Below are 24,133 nucleotides of genomic sequence, written 5' to 3'. Positions count from 1 at the left end.
CTTTAATGAGTACCGTCAGATGGAGAGCTATGGATCAAAAGAAAAGCTTAACTTAAAAAAAAAGATACTGTATTCTAGAATATGTAGGTCCATGTAATGGTACAAACTTCTTCGCAGAGTAACAAGAGCTCTTGAGGGAGCAGAATACAAGAAGAACAAGATTACAATTGACTCGCACCAAAATAACAATCTAGAAGGTTCAGCCTCAGTTCAAGAAATGGTGATCCAGCTCTAAATCCAGCTGCTGCTCCATGTCCACAGGTAAAGTCCAACCACCTTTCACAAATAGCAAGTCTCTCTCTCTATGGGAAAGCCTATATAAAGCAGAAAAAAGAAACATACCTAACATGATCCAAGGATGACTGATTATTCACACTTGATAGATCGGTATATGTGACGGACGAATAACAAGGCAGCACGGAAACCAATGGCCCCGAGAAGTAGGAAGAAACCATAGCAGATGCAAGCCATGTACCCGAAGAAGAACGACGTTTGCATAAAACCTGACATGTCGGACCGAGCATGGTAGTAGTACAAGCAGTACCCATAAATGAATAGACCGGTTGATCCTCCGCAAAGGAATGACCTGCATCAGAGCAAGCAGACACAAGGTTTCAAAATTCAAAGACATGTACACAAAAAGAATTTGAGGTGCATCCCTAATTTAGAAAAGCTGCATACGAGCACCAGTGCAATCAGCAACATGGTGTGCCAACTAGTGCATGCCCCTGCGATCTAGCTCGGTAGCCCATGGCCATCCAAGAGAACATTTTCTTTCATGAAACAATATCAGCAGCCAGCAGCAAATACTCAAAGCTAATGTAATTTTATCATTTACATACACCAAGCCAACTTTAAATTCGGAAGAAAAGGTACAAAATAGGAACCACTAACTAGATCCGTTGAGTTTCCAAATTCATGCATCACCAAGAGGAGGATATATTTTCAATCGAAAACATTACACATGCTGTATAAAATAAGCAATCTGAGCTACTGATCTTTGTTAGTCTTTTTTGATAAGAGTATAAGGCTCTCGGCATGAGTTTTACTCATTCCAGTATTTTTTGGATGAAATGTTCAGGAACAGATCAATTGCACCTTCTTTTGGGACACATGTAAAATAATGCAGAAAATGGACAAAGTTAAGAGGCAGAAACAAGGATATGTATATGCTTCTAAAAAAGGCTGTTTACATATAGAGCTGCTGAGTTTAACCTAAGTCTTTTTAGAATAAGGATATCACTACATAATGCTGCATGGAAATAAGAAGTAAGAACTATAAATAACTCCAAGTCTTCAACAATGTTTTGTTCTAAAAACCTATACCCATTTTTGGACTCTCTCGGGCTCAACTTTAAAAGACCTTCTAAGGCAGCTCTGCAGCATTGACCCAGGTCCAAAGAATAACAATACTCAAATCCTATTGGTGAACTATGCATGCTATAGTTCACAAACTGCACATAATTTAAAGGAAACCGCAAGCCCAGGAGCAAATAAGTATTATCTTCCATAATAAGGTCATGATGATAGGTATCTTGATCCATGTCAACTATTAAGCTAACAACAGAAACCCTAAACCCTAACAGCAGAAAACCTCTTTTAAAGCATAACTTCATTGCCATGTAATCAGCAACGTAATGGTGGATGATGTTTTATGTGAATTCATGAAAATCAAGACACGCAAAGGAGAGGATTGGAATATAAGATCACGCAGCAGTCCCCGCATGCATTAATAACCTACTAAATCACCATAATAAGGTCATGATGATAGGTATCTTGATCTATGTCAATTGTTAAGCTAACACCAGAAACCCTAAACCCTAACAACAGAAAACCTCCTTAAAAGCATAACTTCATTGCCATGTAATCAGCAGCGTAATGGTGGATGATGTTTTATCTGAATTTCATGAAAATCAGACACGCAAATAAGAGGATTGGAATATAGCATCAGGCAGCAGTCACCACATGCATTAACAGCCTACTAAATCAGGCCGAACTTCAACTATCAGTCCAGAAAACCATCATTTCAATACCTTTATTTGAACATATGCTTCATACCAAACTTCCAACTTTTGGAACCTATTTAAACCAGATTCCCCGTTCTTAACATATTGGCTCATCAAAGCCCACCACCTAAGGCTCCTCTAAGCACTTCTACCTTGCTGGCTAGCAACAAATCCCTTCGATTGAAGCAATTATACCATCTTTTCAGCTATTTCATAGGCTCCACCACTTATGAACATCTGAAACTTCTTGTCTCGGATGCATAGATAGGGCTGGTGGCATGCACTGGATGTTCATATCTCTGACACACTGAACATCAACTTGATCATTTTTACAAATAAGTTGTTTAAAAATTTATAAATTATTGTAGTATTTCTGTTGTCTTTTTTATTGCCCTTCAGACCTTAAATTTGAATATCTATTTTATTGCACTGGACTAATTGCAACAAGGCAGTTTTAAGCAATCTAGGCTTGAGCAAATATCAATCTGACTTGAAAATTAGACTCATAAGTCCATTATCTAAAACATAAATTAGAAAACATATATAACCAACGTGTTAACTGTGATCGGAATGCATGTCTAATTTTAAATTAAAGGTTCCATAATTTAAACTAACTGGAGTTGAAATTTAGCATTTCATGAAATGAACAAGCATTTATAAAGCTGTAGCACACAATACAACTGTAGAAAATAGCATTAACTTCTCACAGATGAGAGTGCACAGAAAAGAAAGCACAAAACATTAAAGACAAGATGGATTGTCACTCTGAATGCCTCAGAACATCCATATGATGTAGACACCTTTCTCTTTAATGGATAAATTTCATATAGGCTATAGATCTTTCGAATTCAAAAGTGTTTAAGTTGTACAATTTACGCAACCCAAGAGCCAAGATACCTCTAACTCCATTCCCTGACCTCCCTTTCCTTCTCATGCACACCATAAATGACTCCATGGTCATCTTTTCTGTAGGGTCCCAGATTTACCTTCCATTGTTTCACTTTTCTCCATAAATAAGGGGGGAGGGAACACATGGGCAGTGACAAACATAAGGAGATGAAAAGAGCTAACTTGTGATCCCAACTTGAAAAGTTCAATGCAAGATCCAAAGCTTTTGAACCATTATTTTTCAAACAAAATGTCAACAATTAAATTATTAGATCACCTTCCCTCAGTACTAACAAAGGAAATGGGTACGATACATGATAAAAAAATACAGATTGTGACAAGAAACAAATTCAAGAACTTCGAGGAGAGAGTTTTGGAGTAGTGTGCATTTATATATACAAAGTTTTTAGCTTAAAAGTTAGTTTTAGTGGCATGTCACTAGTACAAAGGCATTCATTGCAGCACTCATTGGCATTTCCCTTACAGGATAAATACAAAATTTAATCTTGTGCAGATTAACTTCCGAAAAATCAGCAACAAAAGGTGATCAAGAAAAAGAAAAAAAAGAAACTAACTAAGGCCCCATGCATACCAAGCAAAAGTTACAAAGTTATATAAATAGCAGGCCTGGAAGGATCTGGAAAACCATTAGAAATATATATGTAAAGAGAGTCTCAATGCAGGGACAGCTAACACAAATAATATGAAATACCTATCAAGTCAATGGATAAACAAAAATATCTGGCTTACCTCCACCACCATTCATGATCTTCAGCAGCAAGTTGAAAGTAGGTCAATGCGACAGTTATGAAGGCAGTGACTATGAGAAGAATGATAAAGACTATAAAGAGGATGCTGTAGATTGTGTAAATTCGGTGGCCCCAGACACTTGCAAAAATGTAGTAAAGTTCGATATAAATAGCACTAAAGGGTAGAAAACCAGCCATTGCCATCTGCGGAATAGTTCCTCTATACCAAGGCAGAGGTGGGATTTCTCGAGGATACTTAGTAGTGCGACAAGGAGCCTGGAATTCTGCCTTGCTGTTCTTGCCAGCAATCCCGCCCAGAACAAGCAGAGGAGAAGTTACCAGTGTCCATATGAGAAGAATCACTAAAATAGTGCCAAATGGGAGTGCTGCTGTAGCACTATATACAATGGCAACAGTGTTCAGAAAGCAGAATGTCAGGAACAGAGGCCCGCAAAACAGGCATCCTGTCATCAGCAAATTCCTTACCTGCAAACAGAAATGTGAAAATAGTAACAACAAATACTTCCATTTATTCATCCCATACATTTTATTTGCACATATTGCATATGTTTGAAAAGCAATTACATGTTAAGACTAATGAATGAAGAAAAAAATGAAACATAAAATGATAAATGAAAAGAAAATTAGGGACGCACCCAGTTTGTTCCTTCGAGCTGAAAATAGAAAGAAGTGGAAGTATAACCAGCTATACCAGATGTAAGTGCATAGATGACAACCAGTGCAGTGAAAAGAGCACCTCGATTGTAAGGGTAGAACACCCCAACTAAAGCCAGAATAAATATGAAAATTGCACTGCCAAGTATGCCACACAAAAAAAAAACAGTATAAGGAAGATGAAAGACAAACAAATCATAGTTTGCTAGATAATATGTGGACATTTAAATAAATGATACATCTATTAGTTGAACATATTATTTATCAGTAGTGCATTCAGATTAACAAAATCAAACAATACAAGATTTATATCCAAAGCTTACAGAGCAAATAGCTGAGTGCCAGAACCAACACAGGCAGAAAAGAGTGACTTGTGCTTCGGGAACCTAAAGACATCCCCATGGATATATTTCCATCCAGTCTCTTCCTGGTCTTCAGCTGATTCCTCATCATGAGCATACCTTTAATCATAGAAGAGAGATTAACAGAGGGTTAATCAATTGAATGTTGCGACTATATTTTTAAGCATATAAAGAGAGCAGATAAATTATTCTATTGCTCTCTTTCTCTAGCATGCACAGAAACACACCATCATGATCTGCAAACACCTCTGAGGACCCGATTCCTGTTCCGTAAATCCAATTAAAAACTTGATACTAAAATCTCAGAGATTACTAAGAATATAGTTTATAGCTTTAGACTTCAGCTAGCACCAGTATATATCTTCTAAATGTAGCATGACAAGCTAATATTCTTCCGGCACGAACAACTCCATGCCCCATCCATGCATTGGGCGCCATACTGTCTCATCTGAGGCTATATCAAGTTCATCTTGGGCCATATAATCTGGGAAGGTTTTGCATTTACCAGTGGTGAACACATTGTGATTCATACAATTTTCTAATATGTTCCTATCATTCTCATACTTTATATAGTTAACTATAGATAGCATTGTAGACTTTTTTTTTTACACAGGACTTTTAGGCCATCAAAGCTTGTTAATTGTTATCTTTAAACAGCTCAACAAGTAATAGAATTTTAAGAGTATGCCAGATACAGAATTCTAATTGGTGACTGACTTCAAAACAGTAGCAAACAAGGATTTGAACATCTAAGTAAAGATTTTGAATGAAATCTCAGTATTTCAATAATAAATTTCAAAATCATAATAACATATATAATATTGGACAATGTTTATCACCATATATTTATGTTATATACTTATTGTTCTAGCAAGTAGCATATTTTGTCGGTGTCATAGCTCGTAAGCCACTATGTTACTTCAGCCCATATTAATTGCTGTCCAGTGGAAAATGCACGAAGTGGCATGTTGTGCTTTCAATAAGATCTAGAACTGACAACCACAATATTATCATAATATACAATAGCAGCATATTATGAATCAATTGCAAGTTCCAATAACCAGTACCTATATATACACATAAAATACAGTTTTCAAAAAAATCTATGATGGCAACATATACTGATACAGATCACATGTGTCTTCAAGAGCTACGTTGACATACAAAATAATAATTAAATCCAAGAATTTATTGATTTTTGAAAATTGTTAATCCCTTGCTCCAATAAAATTTGCACATAGTTTCTAACACATATGATAAAGTATACTCGGGTCCAAAGTTCGCCGTCTCGGTACCAAATTCCGTACCGGTGCCACACTAGCACAGTATCGATACGATACGATACGATACGAATTTTTTTTGGCATACCAAGTGTCAGTATGCCACCCGTATCGGATATCGGTATCGAACTAGTACGGTACGGTATGTTCCGTGCCACCCGATTCGAGCCGATATGGTGTATCATGCAGTTAGGTCAATAAAAGGATCGAAACAGATGTGTTGCAGCAATATGGATGTCCATGCTCAAATATATGAAAACACAAATCAAAGTTCATGTAGTTTTAGTGGAGTTGTTAATCTATCGTTTTTCAAAAAAGACCAGGTTTTATAGATTCTATCTCAATTCTACTTATATTGCTCTTAGAGATCCATTGATTTTCTATATCTCATGTGCCGTGTGCTAATTTCCAAGCATGCGCTTAAAATGGAAAAAAAAAATAAAACAGAATAATGTAAAAAAAAATAAAGAAATTGAAAACATTCTCACTTGACAAAGTCATTCTTTAACACCCGCATGAGAATCGTGGCAAGAAATCCAGTCAGCAGAAGAACCGTGACGCATGAGTTAATTATGGAGAACCAATGAATTTCCAAGTGATGTGGCAGTGATGAAGTTTGCGAATACTTATCCATCCGGTTCTCAAACGGTGTTCTTGTCTCCTTCCACTTCACTGAATACAAGAACTCCACCTCAATTTCCCTGTCCTTAGTGACATCAGCCAACGCATTGGGATCGGTGTGGGCATTGATCTCAATCACACGGTCACCGTTGTATAAGACCTCAAAGTGGATATGCCTGTAAAGGTAGTACTTGTACTCATTCTCATCAGTTTTGCCTTCCCTGTCAACCTTCCCAATGAATCCCCAAATGGGGAGGTCATCGTAGTACATCTGGAAGTAGTAGTCCTTGAGGACTGCACTCCTAAACTGGGCCACATCTTCTCCCTTCAGCTTCTTCGGGCACACCACTTTGGAATCCAGATCGACGCGGAAGTCAAGCTTGTATGGAGCATCGACCAGGCGGTCCCCATTCAGCACTTCACCAAGAGCTTCTGATTTCTCCTTCACATGTTCTGTTTCAACACATGATTGATAAAAAAACAAACTATACGTAGTATGAAGCATGCGAATACATAAAACAAGGTAGCATGAAACAAGGTGTGTAACCAGACCTGGAATGCAGAAGGGGAGATCAAAGTACCTATACGTCTCACTGAAAGAAGGAACACATGAGTGCAATTAGAAATCATAACATTTAAGTATTGAATCCAAGTCAAAGAAGAAACAATGGAGGTTGCAGTGAAGGGTGTCCAACAACTACATCTTGTCATAATGGTCAATCAATATAATCTCAAAATCTAGAACAACTTCCCATATTCTGATCACAACTAAACAAGGCCTAGTAGATCTGAACAATCTTAACGGAAAGAAACCTTTTTTCATGAAATTTCTTCTATTTTGAATGGACCAACAATTTCACAGTCACAAATTCTCCTTAACTTACAAACTAATCAAATAATTATCAAACTTTTACGACTAAAAATTTATATTTTGGGTACAACATCTACCAACTCCCCCATTACCAGTCGAGTAGCGATGTTCCCCAGATTAAAATCCCCAAATTCATCCAGATCCAATGGATCTAAACTAATAGAGGTCAAATCAGATAAAAAATCCCATAAGTAAAAAATAACCAGACCAGACAGATCCCGTATCAAACCCGACATGGCATCTAGACCCTAGAAATCTAGCAGATCCGAAAGGGACAAGAAGAGATCCAATGCCAGAAGAGGCCATTTCAGCCAAAATAAACTTTATAAAGGGGAAGAGATGAACCCTACCTGGGGTTGTGGAAAGGGCCGACCTTGTTGGCGTATAGAGGGACCGCCTCCCCGGCCTTGTAGCGGTGATCGGACGCGTCGGCCGCCACTCCGGCAATCCCGTAACATAGACCGAAAACCGCTGCCAACGCCGCCACCAAATCCATCGGCTTCTTAATCCCCATCTCCTCCCCTCGCTCCCTCTCGCTCGCGCTCTCTCCGTCTCTCTCTGCTTTGACGCGAGAGGTATTTTATAGAAGAGAAGCAGCTCGCCGACGCCGAACTCCCTTAAACGAAGCACTAAACGAAGCACCAAAAAATAAAAAAAATCATATATACATATATATTTGGACCCCAACCCAAGTGAGTTGAAGCGAGGGCGAGCGAGGACTAATTGGGTATGTGGGTCCTCCAAAAAGTGACGGCCAACCGGTTGGTGGCCGGTCAATACGCATTTGAGCCGGGTTTGTTGTGGGCCAGGTGAGCCGGTGTAACAGGTTGGCATGTAGGTGGTGAAGAATATGTATTTAGGAGCATGGCTAATTTTGGGCTGAAAACATAGGAAGATAAATTGAGATCTTGGAATTAGCTGAGATGAAAAGCTAAAAAAAAAAAATAAGTTATAGTGATATAAATATCTTGATTGATATATGGTGATTATTATAGTACAAAATTGTTAGAATTCATTGATTAATTGATTGTGCTAAACTTTGTCGGCCTTATCAAACTTCGTCAGCCTCCTAATTTATATAAAGGCTGCTTCTGTACATTGTAACAGACAGGCAAAAATATAATTTTCATCTCTTATTTTTTTTTCAACAAAAATATTAGCCAGCAAGCAATAGAGAGAGGGTACGTATTATTTAAGGCATTGAGTTGATTTATAATTTATAATGCTATATTTAAAAATATCTCAAAAATATCAATTTATATCAAACTAGAAATATAAAATTGATGTTTTATATGTAGTACCGGTTAGTGCCAAAAATATTAAGCAAAATGACATCTGTTAAAATGGTTATTAAAAAACTTGGTTTTGCACTTTCCTTCAAGCTGTCACTTTCTGTGTTGGTGATGGTTGATGGGTTTATTGCTTTGAAGCTTCATGATCAAATTTCAAGATCGTTCAATATGGATTGGATCGATAGCAATTTCAAGTTAGAGATTTTGCGAAAAAATGGATTTTCTAGTTAGATCAAATACTAGATCATTCAATCCTAAATAAGTAATCCAACTAAAAACTCATTGTTCCAATTGAATGACTCAAATTTTCAGGCCCAAGTGCCTCTTCTAAAATGTACTTGGAGAAGTTATATTTTTATTTATACACTTGTATTTATTATGTCATTGTTAATAGTCATGCTTCAGTGTATTTTTTTTCTGCCATTTTTGAATTTTGCTTAGGGAGCTAGGATCAAAAGCAAGAACTTGCTGGTACCTCATCATTTACAAGACATATTTCCATCTATTTATCCTCTATATTTCTATTAGCTAATTTCTAATTTTATTAAACCAATATCAGGCTAAATGGCTAATTATTTAGCACAAAGGAGCCAAATTGAGTGTCTCAAGAAGCTCCATCTAATTAAACATCATAGAAAGGTATGTAGGAATGTCAACAAGGACAGACACCGAATATTTTATCTTTCCTCGAACTGAACATGGTGGTTTTAAGCAAAATAAAGTGGGGATGGCTTCCGTGATGATTTTAAAAATTAAAAGCTGTTTGGTTTCAATTTTAATTTCAAAACCGAATCCGATACCGAACCTAAAACTAAACTCGATACCGAACCTGAAATTGAATATACCCAATAGTTAATACCCTCAATATCCTTTGTATTTAGTATAAATTCAAATTAAAAACTTCATGAGATAATCTGGATCATTTTCTGTCCCACTCAATGACTCAATCTAGACTGCACATTCTCCAAATCTAGAACAAAGAGGGATAGATTTTTTTCCTCCCTTTGATTCGTCATGTTAAGTTCATCAAAATGCATTTGTATTGAAAATTTTATCATTATATTTTTTTTGATATAGTTGGACTAATTTTTAACTTGAATAATTGTGTTTGTTGGATGGTTTTGTTATTATTTATGGATATATATATTAAATGAGCTGGTATGTTATAGTATGAAAATTTATAGATGATATTTTTAATTTGAAATAAATAAAAAAGTTAAAAGGTTTTCAATTTTTCAATTTTGATTTTTATTTTGCAGTTTTTTTAGTGGCAATTATAATTCTTTATTGCAAAAATCATTTGGTTTCCATTCCAGTTCGAGAAGCGGTGGTTTATTACCAAATCCACCCCTTGACATTCTTAAAGTTAGTATATGCATATCATTCTTAATTCTTAAGTGCGGTCAACTAATAATTAACTAATAAGAACTGTAGCTTCTACTATAGTACTATAAACCCCTAAAGTCTTGGATTGCCTATGCCAAATAATAAATAACAAAATCTTTAATAAGAAAAAAGTCCATCCAAACTTTAAATTAGATTGTGTTGAGCCTAGCATAGGCTCAAAGAAGGCTTGGTTGATCGGCCTACAAAATTAACTAGGTTACTTGTGAACCCGGAAAACAATTGATAAAGATTTTGATTGAGTGACCTGGAAATATCAACTAGGTTGGTTGTAAATCCAAAAAATAATTAGTAAAGATTTTGATTGATTGACTTGGAAAAATTAACTAGGTTTTGTTGTGAACTCGAAAAACAACTAGGTTGTAATATGGGTTATAGATTATAGTAAAATTTCCAAGAGACCTTGGAAAGTGGATATAGGTGCAGGGTTAACACTAAACTATAATAAATTTCTTATGTTTGCTTTGTTTGTTTTACTTGCTTTTATCTTTAGCATATCTGTTTACTGCTCATTTGTTAAATTCAATATTCATCAATTAAACATTTATTTTCATTGCATTATTGATTGAAGTTTTTGAAAAACCTAATTCACCCCCTCTCCACTCTTGGGCTGCATAACTGGGCGACAATTATCATATCACATGATCTCATGTTAATATCAACTCTTATAGAATGAATCATATTGCTTTTACAATATTTTCGCCTTAAAAACAAACAATAACTTAACATTTATAAATTACTAAAAAATATTTTACTAATCTAAGTATCTATAATTAATTTAAATTTGATATGTTTTAATCTTTTAGAAATTATGAAGAATATATAAATGTCAAAGATTCAATAATGATAATTATATTAACAGAGAATAACATTACCAAAATGATCAATTAATATTCCAACTCGACCGAGTTATAATCTTAGAAAGTAAGATTAAAATGTGGCTCAATCTTTTTTTGACTTGTCAATCTAACTGAATCATAAAAGTCTTAGCAAGTTCCAGCCGAGTTTTGATCTTTTTTTAATATATTTTTTACATAAATATAAAAAATTACATAAATACCCTCATAAAATTTGCTCTATATATATATATATATATATATATACACATACTCTAACTTTCTTTTTTTAACATATCTACCTGTAAGGATATTTCAGTTATTTTAGCTTTAAGCCGTTTAATTTTTAACAATGTTAGATGGTACAAATATAAATACAAAAAAGAAAAATAAAGAAGGATATACATGTAAATAATAATTTTATGAGGGTATTCATATAATTTTATATATTTAAGAAGGTGTACATGCAAAAAAAAAACAAACTAAAAAAAAATATTATCACAAACAAAGAATAAATAAAATAAAAAAATTATAATCAAAATAATAAATAGAAGATGCAACCGATATAATGCAAGCAAAGAATCACTTCTCGAAGGTTAAGTAGAAACTATAGGAGATAAGGCGAGTTTAATTCTGTGCTCTGTTGTGCCTAGGATCAGGCACTTGCTGGTTGGCTTAAGCCAAGGCCTAACTCCATTGAAACAGGTTCCTATCAGTTCATATCGAACTGAACCAAAACTAAAACTGAATGGGCCTAAACTGCTTACAACTAAATGGGCTCAAATTAAAGAGTTCAAAAAAGCTCACATGGACCCAAAAAACAATATTGATAGGCTTTGAAGGGCTTAATAGCTAGAGGAAATTAATACTTGGTAGGTTGAGTCTAAATCTAGTCTTATATTTTGAAGGTGAATTTGAACGTTTATTTAATCTCATCAACATAAAAAAGAACAAAAAAACCTCTGAAAATAGGTAGGTTTCGGCCCTTTGGATTACAAAATGGTTCAAAGTACTTAAAACTCTTTTACCGTGTTACAGAATAAGAAGGTCAGCCTTGACAGCACTACGATGCATCTAGACACCTCAAGTTAAATCCTCGCCAAGATTAGGGATCTTGGAGAAGGCTGAGTCGATAAGATGATCAATTTTTGCTCCTACAAATTGAAATTGACGTTTATAATTTAATTGATGAATTAACTTTTTAACTTATTTTTCCTTTGAGAAAAACCTACTCTATGGAATTAGATGGCTTTAGGCTTTATCTAATAGCCTCGATCCCCATGGAATGGTAAAGCTAGGCTTACCAAAGTAGTTCATGTCTAAAGGAACATACTAAATTAATGGTCATATATATATACCATTGTAAATATAGCTTATTGCATATTTACGCTCCGAATATCACTATTGTCATATACCTCTCCAATCACTACGTTTTTGTGTGGATAACCCCATGTTAGTTTCCGGTTGCAGTATTAATAAATAACCATTGTAATTAAAAAATCATTTTATTATTTTTTCATTAATATCCTTGAAATTTGATTAAAAAAATATGGCACTTTTCAAAACAAACTAACTTTTAATTTCTTCAGATATATTAACATGAAAGGGTACTAGTGTTAAATGATACTTAGAACAATTATTCATTAACACCTCCAGCCTAAAAACTAACATAGGAGGCATCCATGCAAAAAAGAATGATATGGAGGGTGTAAATGTAAATAGTGATTAATAGGGTAAATATGCATAGATCATATATGCAAAGATATATATGTAAAAAAATAATTTGGGCATAACAAGCCAAAATCAAATTAACTTAGGCTTCAGATAGGCTTGAGCTAGCAAATTCAAATCTTAAATTATTCAAACCTACAACTCGACTGGCTTGAAATTGGCCTAAGGCTTTCAAAACAACATGGAATCAAGAATTAATATTAGTTTACCATCATTGTCGAGGCCTAGACTAATCACATAGGAGTTACGTACTCTTGAACATACAAAAACCTAACTATGTTTCGATGGTTACAACTCCGATCAGTCTATTGAGAACATGTTGGGCATAAGTCCAAGTATAAATGTCCATAAGTTTAACCATGCCTACAATGGTCAAATATAGAATAGCGAAAGCAAGGGCTAAGCCTAAGTTATGTTTGAAGGCTCTTTGTACACTAAGATTTGTGGTGAGCCTAAATTGTCAAACCTAACCATGTTTCGATGGGTACAAATATGATCAGTCCATTGAGAATGCGTAAGGCATAAGAGCTGCGAGCAAATCAAGTTTATTAGCTTCGTTTGTTGACATCACATTTGAAGTAGGTGAGCTATGCATGGAAGCTTGCTTTGCATGATGTTTGGACCTTAAGAACTAAAGTGAGAAAGTTTTTAGATATTATAGCAAATTTGAACTATATGAAATCTAGAAGCTAGAGTCATATCCAATCTAGATCGAGGAATAAAAAGAGAGTTGCTGCCTCAACCTCATGTCACCAAACAAATGACCTTTTTTCTTCAATATTTCTGATCCAATTTTGTAATAGAGCCCGATGAATGATCAACCACTACTTCATTACATATATGCACCATTTAGTATTTTGGAACATAGTCTGCCAATCCTAGTAGAAGGGAAGGGATTGAAAAGTTTTATGTTCAAAAATCTAACCCATCCAAATATGCAAGTTTCATAGGAGATTATTCATAATGAAGTTGGATAACTCAGCCGCCCATAAGAGTTAGATTGTTCTAGCCGAATTGTATTTGTCTTTGTATAAAACTAATTACATTCGCTCAAAAAAAAAACTTATTAGAACATTATACTTATAAATTTATCTTTTGTTCTTGTACAACATGTTGACACATAGCTAATCTCAAATTTATCGGGTCGGGTCGGGTCGGGCTGGGTCGCACTTGCCTGACCCTTACCCGGTTCATTTTAATCCTTGCGCCCCAAGTGTGATGCCAAACCCCTAGCAATTTAGGTAATTCATGGAATGCTAAAGGAAATTTTAGTCAGATAAAATTTTGAAAAGGACGGTACGGACAAAACGGCCTAACCGCCCAGCTCCCACTCCACCTTGGCTCTATAAATACCCCTCTCCGCTCCCAGCTCCCTCCACTGCACTCACTCCCCACTTCTTCTAGAAGCGTTCATGGCTTCCCCTTCCCCTCTCTCCTCCCTACTCTCTCTCGTCTCCCTCTCCCTCCTCCTACTCTCCTCCGCCGCCTTCCAGCCATCGCCCCCTTCAGCCTCCGCCGCCGGATCCGGTTCTCCGCCGCCCCAAGAACCGCACCAGGCGACCCTCCTCGGCTCGATCCTTGCCAACCTCGGCTTCCAGGAGCTCGCAATGGCAGTCCCCGCCCTCGTCTCCTCCGCCTCTGCCGCCGCCTCCTCCTCCCCCTTCACCGTCTTTGCTCCCTCGGACGACTCCATTCGCTCCTGCGCCGCCTGCTCCCCCGCTGCCCTCCTCCGCGAGCACCTCGTCCCCGGCCTCTTCTCCAAGATCCACCTCTCCAAGATCGCCTTCGGCACCAAACTCGAGACCGCCAGCCCGGGCCGCTGCCTCACCGTCACCTCCACATCCCCTCGCCCAGGATCCAACTCCTCCTCCCCCGCCGCCGTCAAGATCTTCGTCGACGGCGTCGAGGTCACCCGGCCGGACCTCTTCAATGACGGCCGGATCGTGATCCACGGCCTCCAGGGCTTCGTCAGCCCCCTCTCCCCGCTTTCTTGCCTCCAGGACCACATCCCCTACCCCAACTCTTACTCTCCGCCGGAGATCGCCGGCAATATCCACAGATCAGCGATCGTGCAGCTCATGCTGCGGGACGCCATGGTCCGCCTCCGCATCAGGGGTTACAGCATCCTCGCCCTTGCGATGCGTATCAAGTACGCGGAACTCGCCGGCCTCCAGAACATGACGGTCTTCGCCCTCGACGACTCCGCCATCTTCGCCGGCGGCCACGCCTACGTAACCAACGTCCGGTTCCACGTCGTCCCCAATCGCCTCCTGATGCACGCCGACCTGCTAAGGCTCCCGGCGGGAACTGCCCTCCCGACGCTGGTCCACGGCCAGCACCTGGTGGTCACCAACTCCGGCTCCGCGGGCGCTGCCGCCGTCGGTCCCTCCGGATCGGGCCTCAGAATCAACTACGTGCCGATCAAGGCCCCCGACGCGGTTTACAACTCCAAGATTGTGGTCCACGGCATCTTCTTGCCGTTCCCGCACCTGTACCAGGCGGATATGGCGGCGGCGCGGTCGGCTGCAGCGCCGCCGGAGGAAGGGATCTTTGAGGCAGCGGCGCCGACGAGGGCAGCCTTCGGCAGGAGGGGGGCCTGCGGCGCTTCGGGTGCCTCCGCCGGGTGCTCGGAGATGGCACCTAGCGTCGCTCCAGCGATCTCAGCGTTTGTGGATCTCGACGACGAGGGACTGTGACTTGCCGACTCCTTATCCCTTTTTTCGCCGATTTCTCACTCCACTCGGTATTTTCGATCCTTTCTGATATGGAAATGTAGAATGGGATTTCCGAGTCTCTGGTGCTAATTGCGGTTACAACAGCAAAGTTCTTCGTTCTAGTTGTTTGTTCGATATTTTGCTCCGTCTCGTCCGCTGTTCTTTCTAAAACATGACATTCTAGTTTGCATTTCTTAAACAAAGAGAAGAAACCAATGGCTTCCATCTACTAAATGAAATAAAAAGAAATCCGTGTCTTCATTGACAAACAAAGGAAACGAAGCAATTGAGCGGATTTAACATTAAACCTTCGAGGACAGTAGTCTGATTGCCCAAAACCAATTCCGCAACATTTCGGTGCTTCCTCTGCCTCAGCCTCATTGCTTCTGGTCATGTTCTCTCGGATTTGAAATTGTTCATGACAGCTACCTGTAGATGGTGTTCTTTTTTGTGGATTCTTATCCTAAGTAGGTATTGTGGTAGCACTCACATTCATATATGTGAACCAAACGTAAACAGTTATGACAAATTCAAGGGATGCATGGCTGTCAATGGGAACGGTTGAGCCCTCAGACTGAAAATTTGATAAAAATTTATAGGGCCCATTTTTAGCCCAGCCCGGCCGAAAAAGAAACTATCAGATGGCTCAGGCTCGCCCCCCATGGGCCTAATCCAGGCTCTAGCCAGGCTTCGGTCTCAGGCTCAACCTACTCCCAAAATGTCTACTCCCTAAATATCACAAGAAATGTAGCTTTTGAATTACATTTTTGATTCTCTGGTTTAAGAGGTCTGCGAAAATGTGAAACTTCTATATCCAGCTGGTTTTTTGATTCTAGGTTGCTTCCGGTAAGTAAACATGAGAGCCATATTAAGAGGGAAAAAAATTGTGAAGGCTAAATCCAGTGGAAGTAGGGGAGGGGGGAGCTGGATTTTTTTATTCTAGGTTGCTTCTATTAAGCAAACAAGAGAGCCATATTAAGAGGGAAAAAATTGTGAAGAAAAAAATGAACCGGTTTTGTTGAACCGGCATTTTAAACTAACATGAGTACGGAGATATCCATGTGGATAGTAAAAAATGAGAATTTTTTTTTTTGTGTCTAATAGAAACAAAATTTCAAAATAAAATATAAAAATAAAAAACATGATAAATGAATTATGACCATCCAATGTCTTATGTGTACCTCTCACGTGCACCATTCATGTGGCATATGCGACCTTCTTGTAGAATGCCAGAACTCTCCGGTTTTGGGTTCGCTCCTGCGAGTCGCTGCTTCGGCGGTCTTAACGGATCCTTTTAATAGCGGCCGGGCGGAGGCTCGCCTCATCCCATCGCCGTCTCAGACGAAGCAACGAAACCCGACATGGAGACCGAAGCCGAGAAGAACGGCGGAAGAACAACCGACGAAGGAGGCCGAGGAGAAGACCCCCAGCCAAATCCCCCAACCCCCTCCTTGTTCCCTCTCTTCCCCCTCTCCTCAAACCCATCTCCGCCTCCCCTGAGCTCCTCCACCGCCTCCCAGTGGCTCTCCAACCCTAGCTTCACCTTCGACGTCTCCTCCCTGCCGGGATCCGGCGGCGCCGGCCCCGTCGCCTCCTTGCCGCAGGACTCCGACTCCGAGGACGAGGCTGCCGCAGCCGAGGCGGCCCCTCCGGCGCGGCCGCCGACGTACGATCTGGTGGCCTCCTCGCCCTCGGCGTCCTCGTCGGAAGAGGATCGCCGGTCGAAGCGCAAGGAGGGTAGGAGGAAGAAGAAGAGGAGGAGGAGGGAGAGGGAGGGGCTGGATGACGGCGCTTCGAGGAAGTCGGGGGTTCGAGCCTGGGTTGGGTCTGACACCAAGCCCGCCAAGGATTACTACTTCGATCTTCGTGGGGATAGGGATAATTTGGCCTTCGGGAGCCTCTATAGGTATGTTTTCCTTTCTGTAAAGCTTAGATTTTGCCTTAATTTAGGATTGAAATGGTTTGGTGGAAAATTGATTTTAAAACACTCCTTTTGTTTAAATCTCGTTTGCTATTGCTCTCGTTTTCTGTTTTTGTTTTTCAAGATTCCAAGAGGAAAAATGAACAGCATGTATGAGAGAATCCTTTTTTTTTTTTTTGTGAAATCTTTAGAGCTTTAGGAAGCCAAGATTTATTACTTTAAAAAAAAAGTGAAAACAAAGGCAAGGGTTGGCAGAAGTTTTGTGCAAATGCTATCTTCAACGTCCCTCACTGTGATATTTCGCTAATTTGTGAAGAAACAATGAAAAAACGACAACAATGCCAAACAGGCCCACAGCTAATATCAGTTCTAGCAATAATTTCTAATAAAATGTCTGTTAAAATTTTTTTTTGGCCTTAAAACTAACCAATGCGAAGGCTCAGTTCACTTGTTGTTGGATGCATCCATTATTTCACGGTCTTTTAATAGTGTTTCTCAATATACTTGAAGAAAATACGGTCATGAGAAATTTGGACATGTAGAAAGAGGTGACAAGATAGGTGAGAATGAAAGTACCAATGCCATTTGTCATGGTTTTAAGCACATGAGGTAATGATCAAGGGTGAAGAAGTAATGATTGCTTGAGTGAGCTATTGTTGTTGAGGTATGTTGGAAGAGCATGGGATGATGAAGCTTGGGTTCTCACTAATATTTGAATCTAGATGAAGTCTTTCTTCGATAGAGTTTGATTTTTCTTGGAAAGAGCATATTTAGGAAGATAAGTATGAGATTAGTGTTAGTCTTTGAATTTACAATCCATCACAATAGATGCAGAAGATACTTTCTAACTTTTTACCTTAGGATGAGTTCTATACTTGTTTGATCGTGGTAACTAGTTCTTTGTGTTGACTAAATATATGCTATCAATATTGTTATTCACGCCAAATATAAAATTTGAATTCATCTTTGCTCAACAAAATTAATAAAATATTTCACACCTGGTTTCCGAAATCAACAAGTTTGATTTATGCAATAATAGAACTAATTGACCCCAATTAGGTTAGAAAGTACATGAACAACTCACTTGTCAAGGTTGAGGGAATGAGGAATCATATATAATTTCATCTTTAGGCCTTCTTTGCATGCTTGACCATACCTGAACACCTTTAGATCAACTTTAAAATCTCTCTTTGCACCTTGTATCTCTTGAAGTGAATGGATAGTTTTCAACCAAAAAAAAAAAACAAACAAAATCTAACATGAAAGCCATTCAGAATTCATGTAAACGATAAGGGAATAGGTGGCAAGGACCTCAGGGTGGCCTATGCCAATGTCTTCCTAAAATATAAAAGATGGCAAAAAATTAAAAAAGAACAAAACAAAGCTTGGGCTGACTTTAAGGATGCTTTGATACTAGTTAGAATCTTTATAGATCATACTTTGCTTTAAAATATATTCTGCACTACTTGAAAAGATAAATCAGTCCAATATTTGTTTGTTATCACATGTAATGCTGATGTGCTAAAGAAAACCTCGTCACATTTGATGACCAGAGTGCCAAATATCTAGAATGCTACCAATGACTTTAACAACTGCATTATGAAATTACGGAACTAGGACTGATATACTACTAAGGCCAATTATAAGGGAAAATACTTTAAAGTCTAAAATACACGTACTCAAATAACCATAACATCATTGCAATTTAACCAGAAAATTTCAACACCTATGTTTGCACAGTGGACTCTCGTGTTTCCTCATTGAGCTGGACTTCTTATAAATTTCCTAAAGTATTCCTTCAGGGTCTTAGGGTTGCGAACCCTCCCTTAGTTTCTCATTGACCTTTTAGTTCTTCATCTTCCCCATCATATTTTTGTTTTTGTATAACTACATTGCTTACTCTTTTATCATGCCAGATTGAAGTCTGATCTACATAGCACAAATTGTGATTCCATCATAGATAAATTTTGAATTTTAAGGATTATGCTGATCACATGATGGTGTTGGTACTAGATGGTGTGTTGGAAGAGTTACAACAATATTTGCAGCACTTTGAAATATCTCCTAAGATATTAAGGACACATAACTTAGAATTCTATTTGACATATTGAAGAGCGATCATATATCAGAGGTCTAAAAGGGTCCTGATTGTTCTTTAGTTTATTTGATAATAGAAATTTCAAAAGAACATATTCCTATAAATTTGGTCTTTGAATCTCTTTAATGAAAGATCACTTTTCTTGGTAAAGATGGTTGCAGTTAGTACATTAAAATGTTGCTTCCACATGCTTCAGATTTTAGCGATGCATCAGACTTCTGTATTGTGGTTCTTAATGTTGCAAATCATATTTCTTTGACCTTTACCATTTTCTTAAACAATACATTTGTTTGATGAATGAAGGCATCAATTACCAATGACTCGCATCTCATTGCAGTGCACAAAGTAATAATATTACCACCAAAAGTAAATAATGATTCTATCCATGTACAAAATAGATTCTTTAATGATAAATACGTGAAGATATTTGTTGATGTTCAAATGAAGGAAAACTTTTCTCACCATCAACTCTCTCACTGCAGCAGATGTTTCATCATCAATTATGGGAGGATTGAAATGCCAGAATTATTTGTCTAAATGTCATTAATATCTAAATCATATCTTTCATATACTGTATTATTAGTAATATTCTTCCAGAATTAGCTTTGGCACTAGGTAATTGGTTACTCAACAAATTAACATGCTAGTGTATGTTTGTGACTTTGTGTTACCTTGAGTCTTAATTTTAGCCATAGGCATCCACAAAAATTAGGTCATTTTTGTTTGTTTTACACTTGGATACAAGTCTGTGAGAAGAAATTCTTGGACGTGGGAAGAACCTGATGCTCAAACATGTCTGCACCAGACACATGTACCTGAGTCCATGTAACTGGTCTAGATCATCAAATTTTCTCAAGGTCATGTCGGTGGGGTATCTTGTTTCAGTCTAAAACATTCTAGAACTTTCATTATTAGACCGTCGGCTACTATGTTTTATATCAAATGTGGAGTCAATATCAAAACTTGATTTTTGTCCTGTCTCCAAAATTGAAGTGGAGTTTGTTTAGAAGAGAGGAAAACTTTTATAGGATCAAATGCATCGCAGGTTAAGACTATATTAAGAGCTCACAATGTTTGGCTGTTGCCATTATTTGAATAATATGATTTTTAAGTCATTAACTCCTATTCGAGTCAGGAAGTCTTAAAGAATCCTTGATTAGTTATATATTCAGAGCGAAAATTGTTGTTCTTGTTACTTATTCCAGGTTTCCTGAATACCATGTGCCTTTTATAGTTTGAAGGCATGCATATTGAGCATTCTGTCTATATGTCCTTTATTTATTTTTCCATGATTTTGCTACTATTAGAGCTTGTCATATACTTATTCAAATAAACCAAACCAATGTACTTTTTGATATGTTTGATTTGAAAGATGTGCACATTTATTTTGATGCAATCTGGGATCTTTAAGAAAATAAATACATTGCTTTCTTTTAAGGGAGAATCCATAAAGCTTGTACTTTGCACTATGAGGCTTATTTTTTGCCATGTTGAGACATTAAATACCTTACCTTTGGCTTCTGCAATTTATAAAATGTATTAAGCTAGTCGTACTATTGATTGTAATTCATTTAAAAGTTGCTTGGTATCTGTATTATTTGGTATCATGTACTTAAACGGGTATAGATACAATTTATGAAGGCAATCATTTTTTTCTCTGTTTTCGCGATGGACTCAACATATCTTCTGCTCAAGGTAGAGTCATTATTAGCATGCTAAATGGTTTCTCAGCCTTCTTTCTTATTTCTTTGTAGACCATTTCCTCTTCCTTCTAGAACAGAATGTATGATTGTTATTGCAACTTTAAATGGCTTTATAGTAAATTGAAATTTGCTTTTACATATGCTGTAGCATAACAGGTCCCTTATATTTGAGTCCTTGTTAATGTCATTGAATTTAGTTGGTCATTCTCCAGGCATTATGCTTTATTTGGAGTTGGGAGTCAAAGTCATCTAATTATCATCAATCTAAGCTTTGCTTTTTTCGTTGATTTCCATATTTTGCTGTTCTTGTTCATTCAGCGTCATTGTCTCCTTGAATGACCGTCGCATCATTCTTCTGTGGTTAACTTTTTCTATGCCACTGCTATTTTTTAGTTTAAAATGTGAAATTCCTGAGTTTGTATAATTTGTTAAAGAAAAACTCAAGGAAACCAAGCATTTTAATTGCTAATTTGACTTTCCTGTTTGTGAAATGAAAATTGCAGAATGGATGTTGCACGGTACAAACTCCAGAATAGGATAGGATTTTCTGGGATTAATGTGCAATTGTTTTATCATTGGAAACCTCCAAACTCATGTGTGGATGTGGATGGAGATCTTGATGTACTGGACAGTAAATTGAGAGCAGGAGGCCGATATTATTCAGTGAAATATACTGCCTTGGAACGAAACAAGGGTTTCAAGCATGCGAAAATTGTTGAGAAGATGTCTTCAATGATTCCTGGAGAATTTATCCCTCTAGCAGAGCTGCACTCTTCTCCTGAAAATGGTAAAAATGTTTCAATAACAAAGGGAGAGGTTGAGGAATCTTGGGAAGATGAATTAATCCAAAGAACGAGAGAGTTTAACAAAATGTCCAGGGAATTTCCTCATGATGAAAAAGTTTGGTTAGCCTTTGCTGAATTTCAGGTATTTAACTGATATATTGGTCAATATGTGAGTTAAAAATGTGGGGCTGAACAAAGATTACTTTTATAAACCTATCTTTTCCAATTTTTTTGGCAGTTCATAATACTTAGTGTTATCATGAATCTGCTTAGGTTCTTGCAATCTGTCATGACCAGATTGAACTGCATTTCCAACATTTCTCATTCTATTTGCTATTCTTATTGTTTTTCTATTCAAGCTGTAATCGGCTGATCTACAATTAATTTTCATCTTGAAACCTAGGATAAAATTGCAAGTACTCAACCTCAAAAAGCAGCTCGCTTGCAGACACTTGAGAAGAAGATTAGTATATTAGAGAAGGCTGTGGAGCTTAATCCAGATAATGAGGAACTGTTGCTTTGTCTTCTGAAGTCTTACCAGGGAAGAGATAGCACTGATACTCTTATAGGAAAGTGGGAGAAAATACTCATGCAACACTCTGATAGTTGTAAGCTGTGGAAAGAGTTTTTACTTCTCTGCCAAGGAGAGTTTTCCCGGTTCAAGGTTTCTGAAATCAGGAAAATCTTTGCTCATGCCATCCAGGCTATATCTTCAGCTTGCAGCAAGCTCTGTAGGCAGGTTCTATATTTTGCATTTAATTATTGCTTTAAAATAAGTCTACTAGGATTCAGTTTACGTCATTTTGTTTATATCTTCATATTTGAAAGCTTACTGCTGAACATATTTTAGCTTATGTATTATGATTTCATAGAACTTCTAACTTTTCGTGGCTGTCAATGAACAAAGTTCAACAAGCATGATGAACTACATTTATACTGTTGCATCACATGAAAAGCTTGGCATATCTGCAGGGCTTCCTATTTAATACTTCACACTTCATCATTTGACCAATTGATCTATATCCACGTGTTTATGTTGATGTACTAACAGTGACCTGGTCATATGTTGTTTTCAGTTCATGTGTTAATTGGCTGTCAGGCTTAAGGCCTAGCTTATTTTGTAGTTTCACAAAACTGGCAGCAATCTTTAATTTAGATATATCAAGCAGAATATTTTCAATTTGGCCCATCATCAGCTTTCCCAAGTTTTTCATGCAAAAATTTATCTTTTGTTGATTTTGGGAAGAAACATGTCATGAAGAAGATTACTTGTCTAATAGAACTGTAAAGGGAAAGTTGTATAAGATACTATTATAATGCTTCATAGAGTCAAAAGAGTTATGCATTCACTCTGATGTTTTTTCTTGGTGGTACTCAGGGTTCAGTGTTACAGGTCTAGTTAGCCATGTGCAATGTTGTCATTGGCAGCAACCTAGGTGCTTGAGCATGATTACCATGTAGACTACTTAATTGTGTTTTATTTGATATATAGTTGATATGATATGCGTGTGTGTGTGTGTGTGTGTGTGTATATATATATATATGTGTGAGAGAGAGAGAGAGAGAGAGAGAGAGAGAGAGAGAGAGAGAGAGACTTAAAGTTCGCCTAGACTATGCTATGCCTTTAACCCTCAAGAGGTGCCTACTGTTGCCAGTGCTATCATTGCAATATAGTTTACCTTATGACAGTGGAAGCTGATGACCACATTCCTCTTCTGTGGAATGAACAATCTTTGTTACGAGGGGGGTGTATCCATGTATGCAATAAGAAGAGTTATAAAATTTTAAATAATACATTCCTTTTGTTTCTCTTTATCTTAAGAACTGTCTTGAGAGAGTCATAGGGGGCATAGATATAATAAACAGATAGTATAAACTCTTGAATGTGTCATTATTAATGAAATAATACCAGAATATCTGTTTATTGATCCTTGATTCTTGTATGCACTGCATCTTGTGCATTTGCATGTAGGTACCCCATATATGCAATTGAGCCAATTGCCTGTTGGCCTCACTTGTGGAATATCTAGCGAATTAATAACTTGGTTTCCATTTTTCATTACTTACACTGCTTAAATCAGTTTTCTCTGAAAAGTGTTCACGAGGAGAGAGTGCACATGAGAGAATAAAAGGAGAGTGCATATGTAATAAAATGTTGTGTCAATAAATCTTGAAAATGAGATACATAGAAATAAAA

At 37.6% G+C, this 24,133-nt stretch overlaps 3 protein-coding genes across 5 annotated transcripts in view; 2 read left to right on the top strand and 1 right to left on the bottom strand.

Annotated features, from left to right (window-relative positions):
- Nucleotides 1-52: 52 nt before the first annotated feature.
- LOC103708611 (transmembrane 9 superfamily member 2-like) lies at nucleotides 53-8,142 on the bottom strand. 2 transcript variants are annotated; one of them, XM_008793622.5, is made up of 7 exons: nucleotides 7,803-8,142; nucleotides 7,134-7,174; nucleotides 6,449-7,034; nucleotides 4,642-4,779; nucleotides 4,300-4,456; nucleotides 3,645-4,129; nucleotides 53-586 (listed from the first exon to the last, which is right to left on the bottom strand). In XM_008793622.5, the coding sequence occupies exons 1-7, from the start codon at nucleotides 7,964-7,966 to the stop codon at nucleotides 367-369; spliced, it is 1,791 nt and encodes a 596-aa protein (XP_008791844.2). In that variant the 5' UTR covers nucleotides 7,967-8,142; the 3' UTR covers nucleotides 53-366. The 2 variants fall into 2 exon arrangements, with proteins under 2 accessions (XP_008791844.2, XP_088577576.1); XM_088721450.1 differs by having other exon boundaries at nucleotides 6,449-7,174; nucleotides 7,803-8,093.
- A 5,985-nt stretch (nucleotides 8,143-14,127) lies between these two features.
- On the top strand, nucleotides 14,128-15,508 carry LOC103708661 (fasciclin-like arabinogalactan protein 21). The gene has a single exon (XM_008793697.4). It carries the CDS (start codon nucleotides 14,128-14,130, stop codon nucleotides 15,409-15,411), a length of 1,284 nt encoding a protein of 427 aa, XP_008791919.1. The 3' UTR covers nucleotides 15,412-15,508.
- Nucleotides 15,509-16,597: 1,089 nt separating this feature from the next.
- The window catches only part of LOC120103720 (uncharacterized), a 31,706-nt gene continuing 24,170 nt past the window's right edge, over nucleotides 16,598-24,133 (top strand). Inside the window, exons 1-3 of one of the 2 annotated variants that reach the window (XM_039129357.2) lie at nucleotides 16,598-17,335; nucleotides 21,655-22,078; nucleotides 22,340-22,675. In XM_039129357.2, coding sequence (XP_038985285.1) covers nucleotides 16,791-17,335; nucleotides 21,655-22,078; nucleotides 22,340-22,675 — 1,305 coding nt within the window. In that variant the 5' untranslated portion in view covers nucleotides 16,598-16,790. The remainder of the gene's footprint in view (nucleotides 17,336-21,654; nucleotides 22,079-22,339; nucleotides 22,676-24,133) is intronic. The other variant, XM_039129358.2, reaches the window with a different exon arrangement.

Source organism: Phoenix dactylifera, chromosome 5 (genome assembly GCF_051530095.1).
Source record: "Phoenix dactylifera cultivar Ajwa chromosome 5, Ajwa_hap1_PhDact_Kaust_v1.1, whole genome shotgun sequence".
NCBI classification, from domain to species: domain Eukaryota; kingdom Viridiplantae; phylum Streptophyta; class Magnoliopsida; order Arecales; family Arecaceae; genus Phoenix; species Phoenix dactylifera.
Note: the sequence above shows the minus strand (reverse complement) of the source record. Positions and strands in the feature narration are given on the sequence as shown.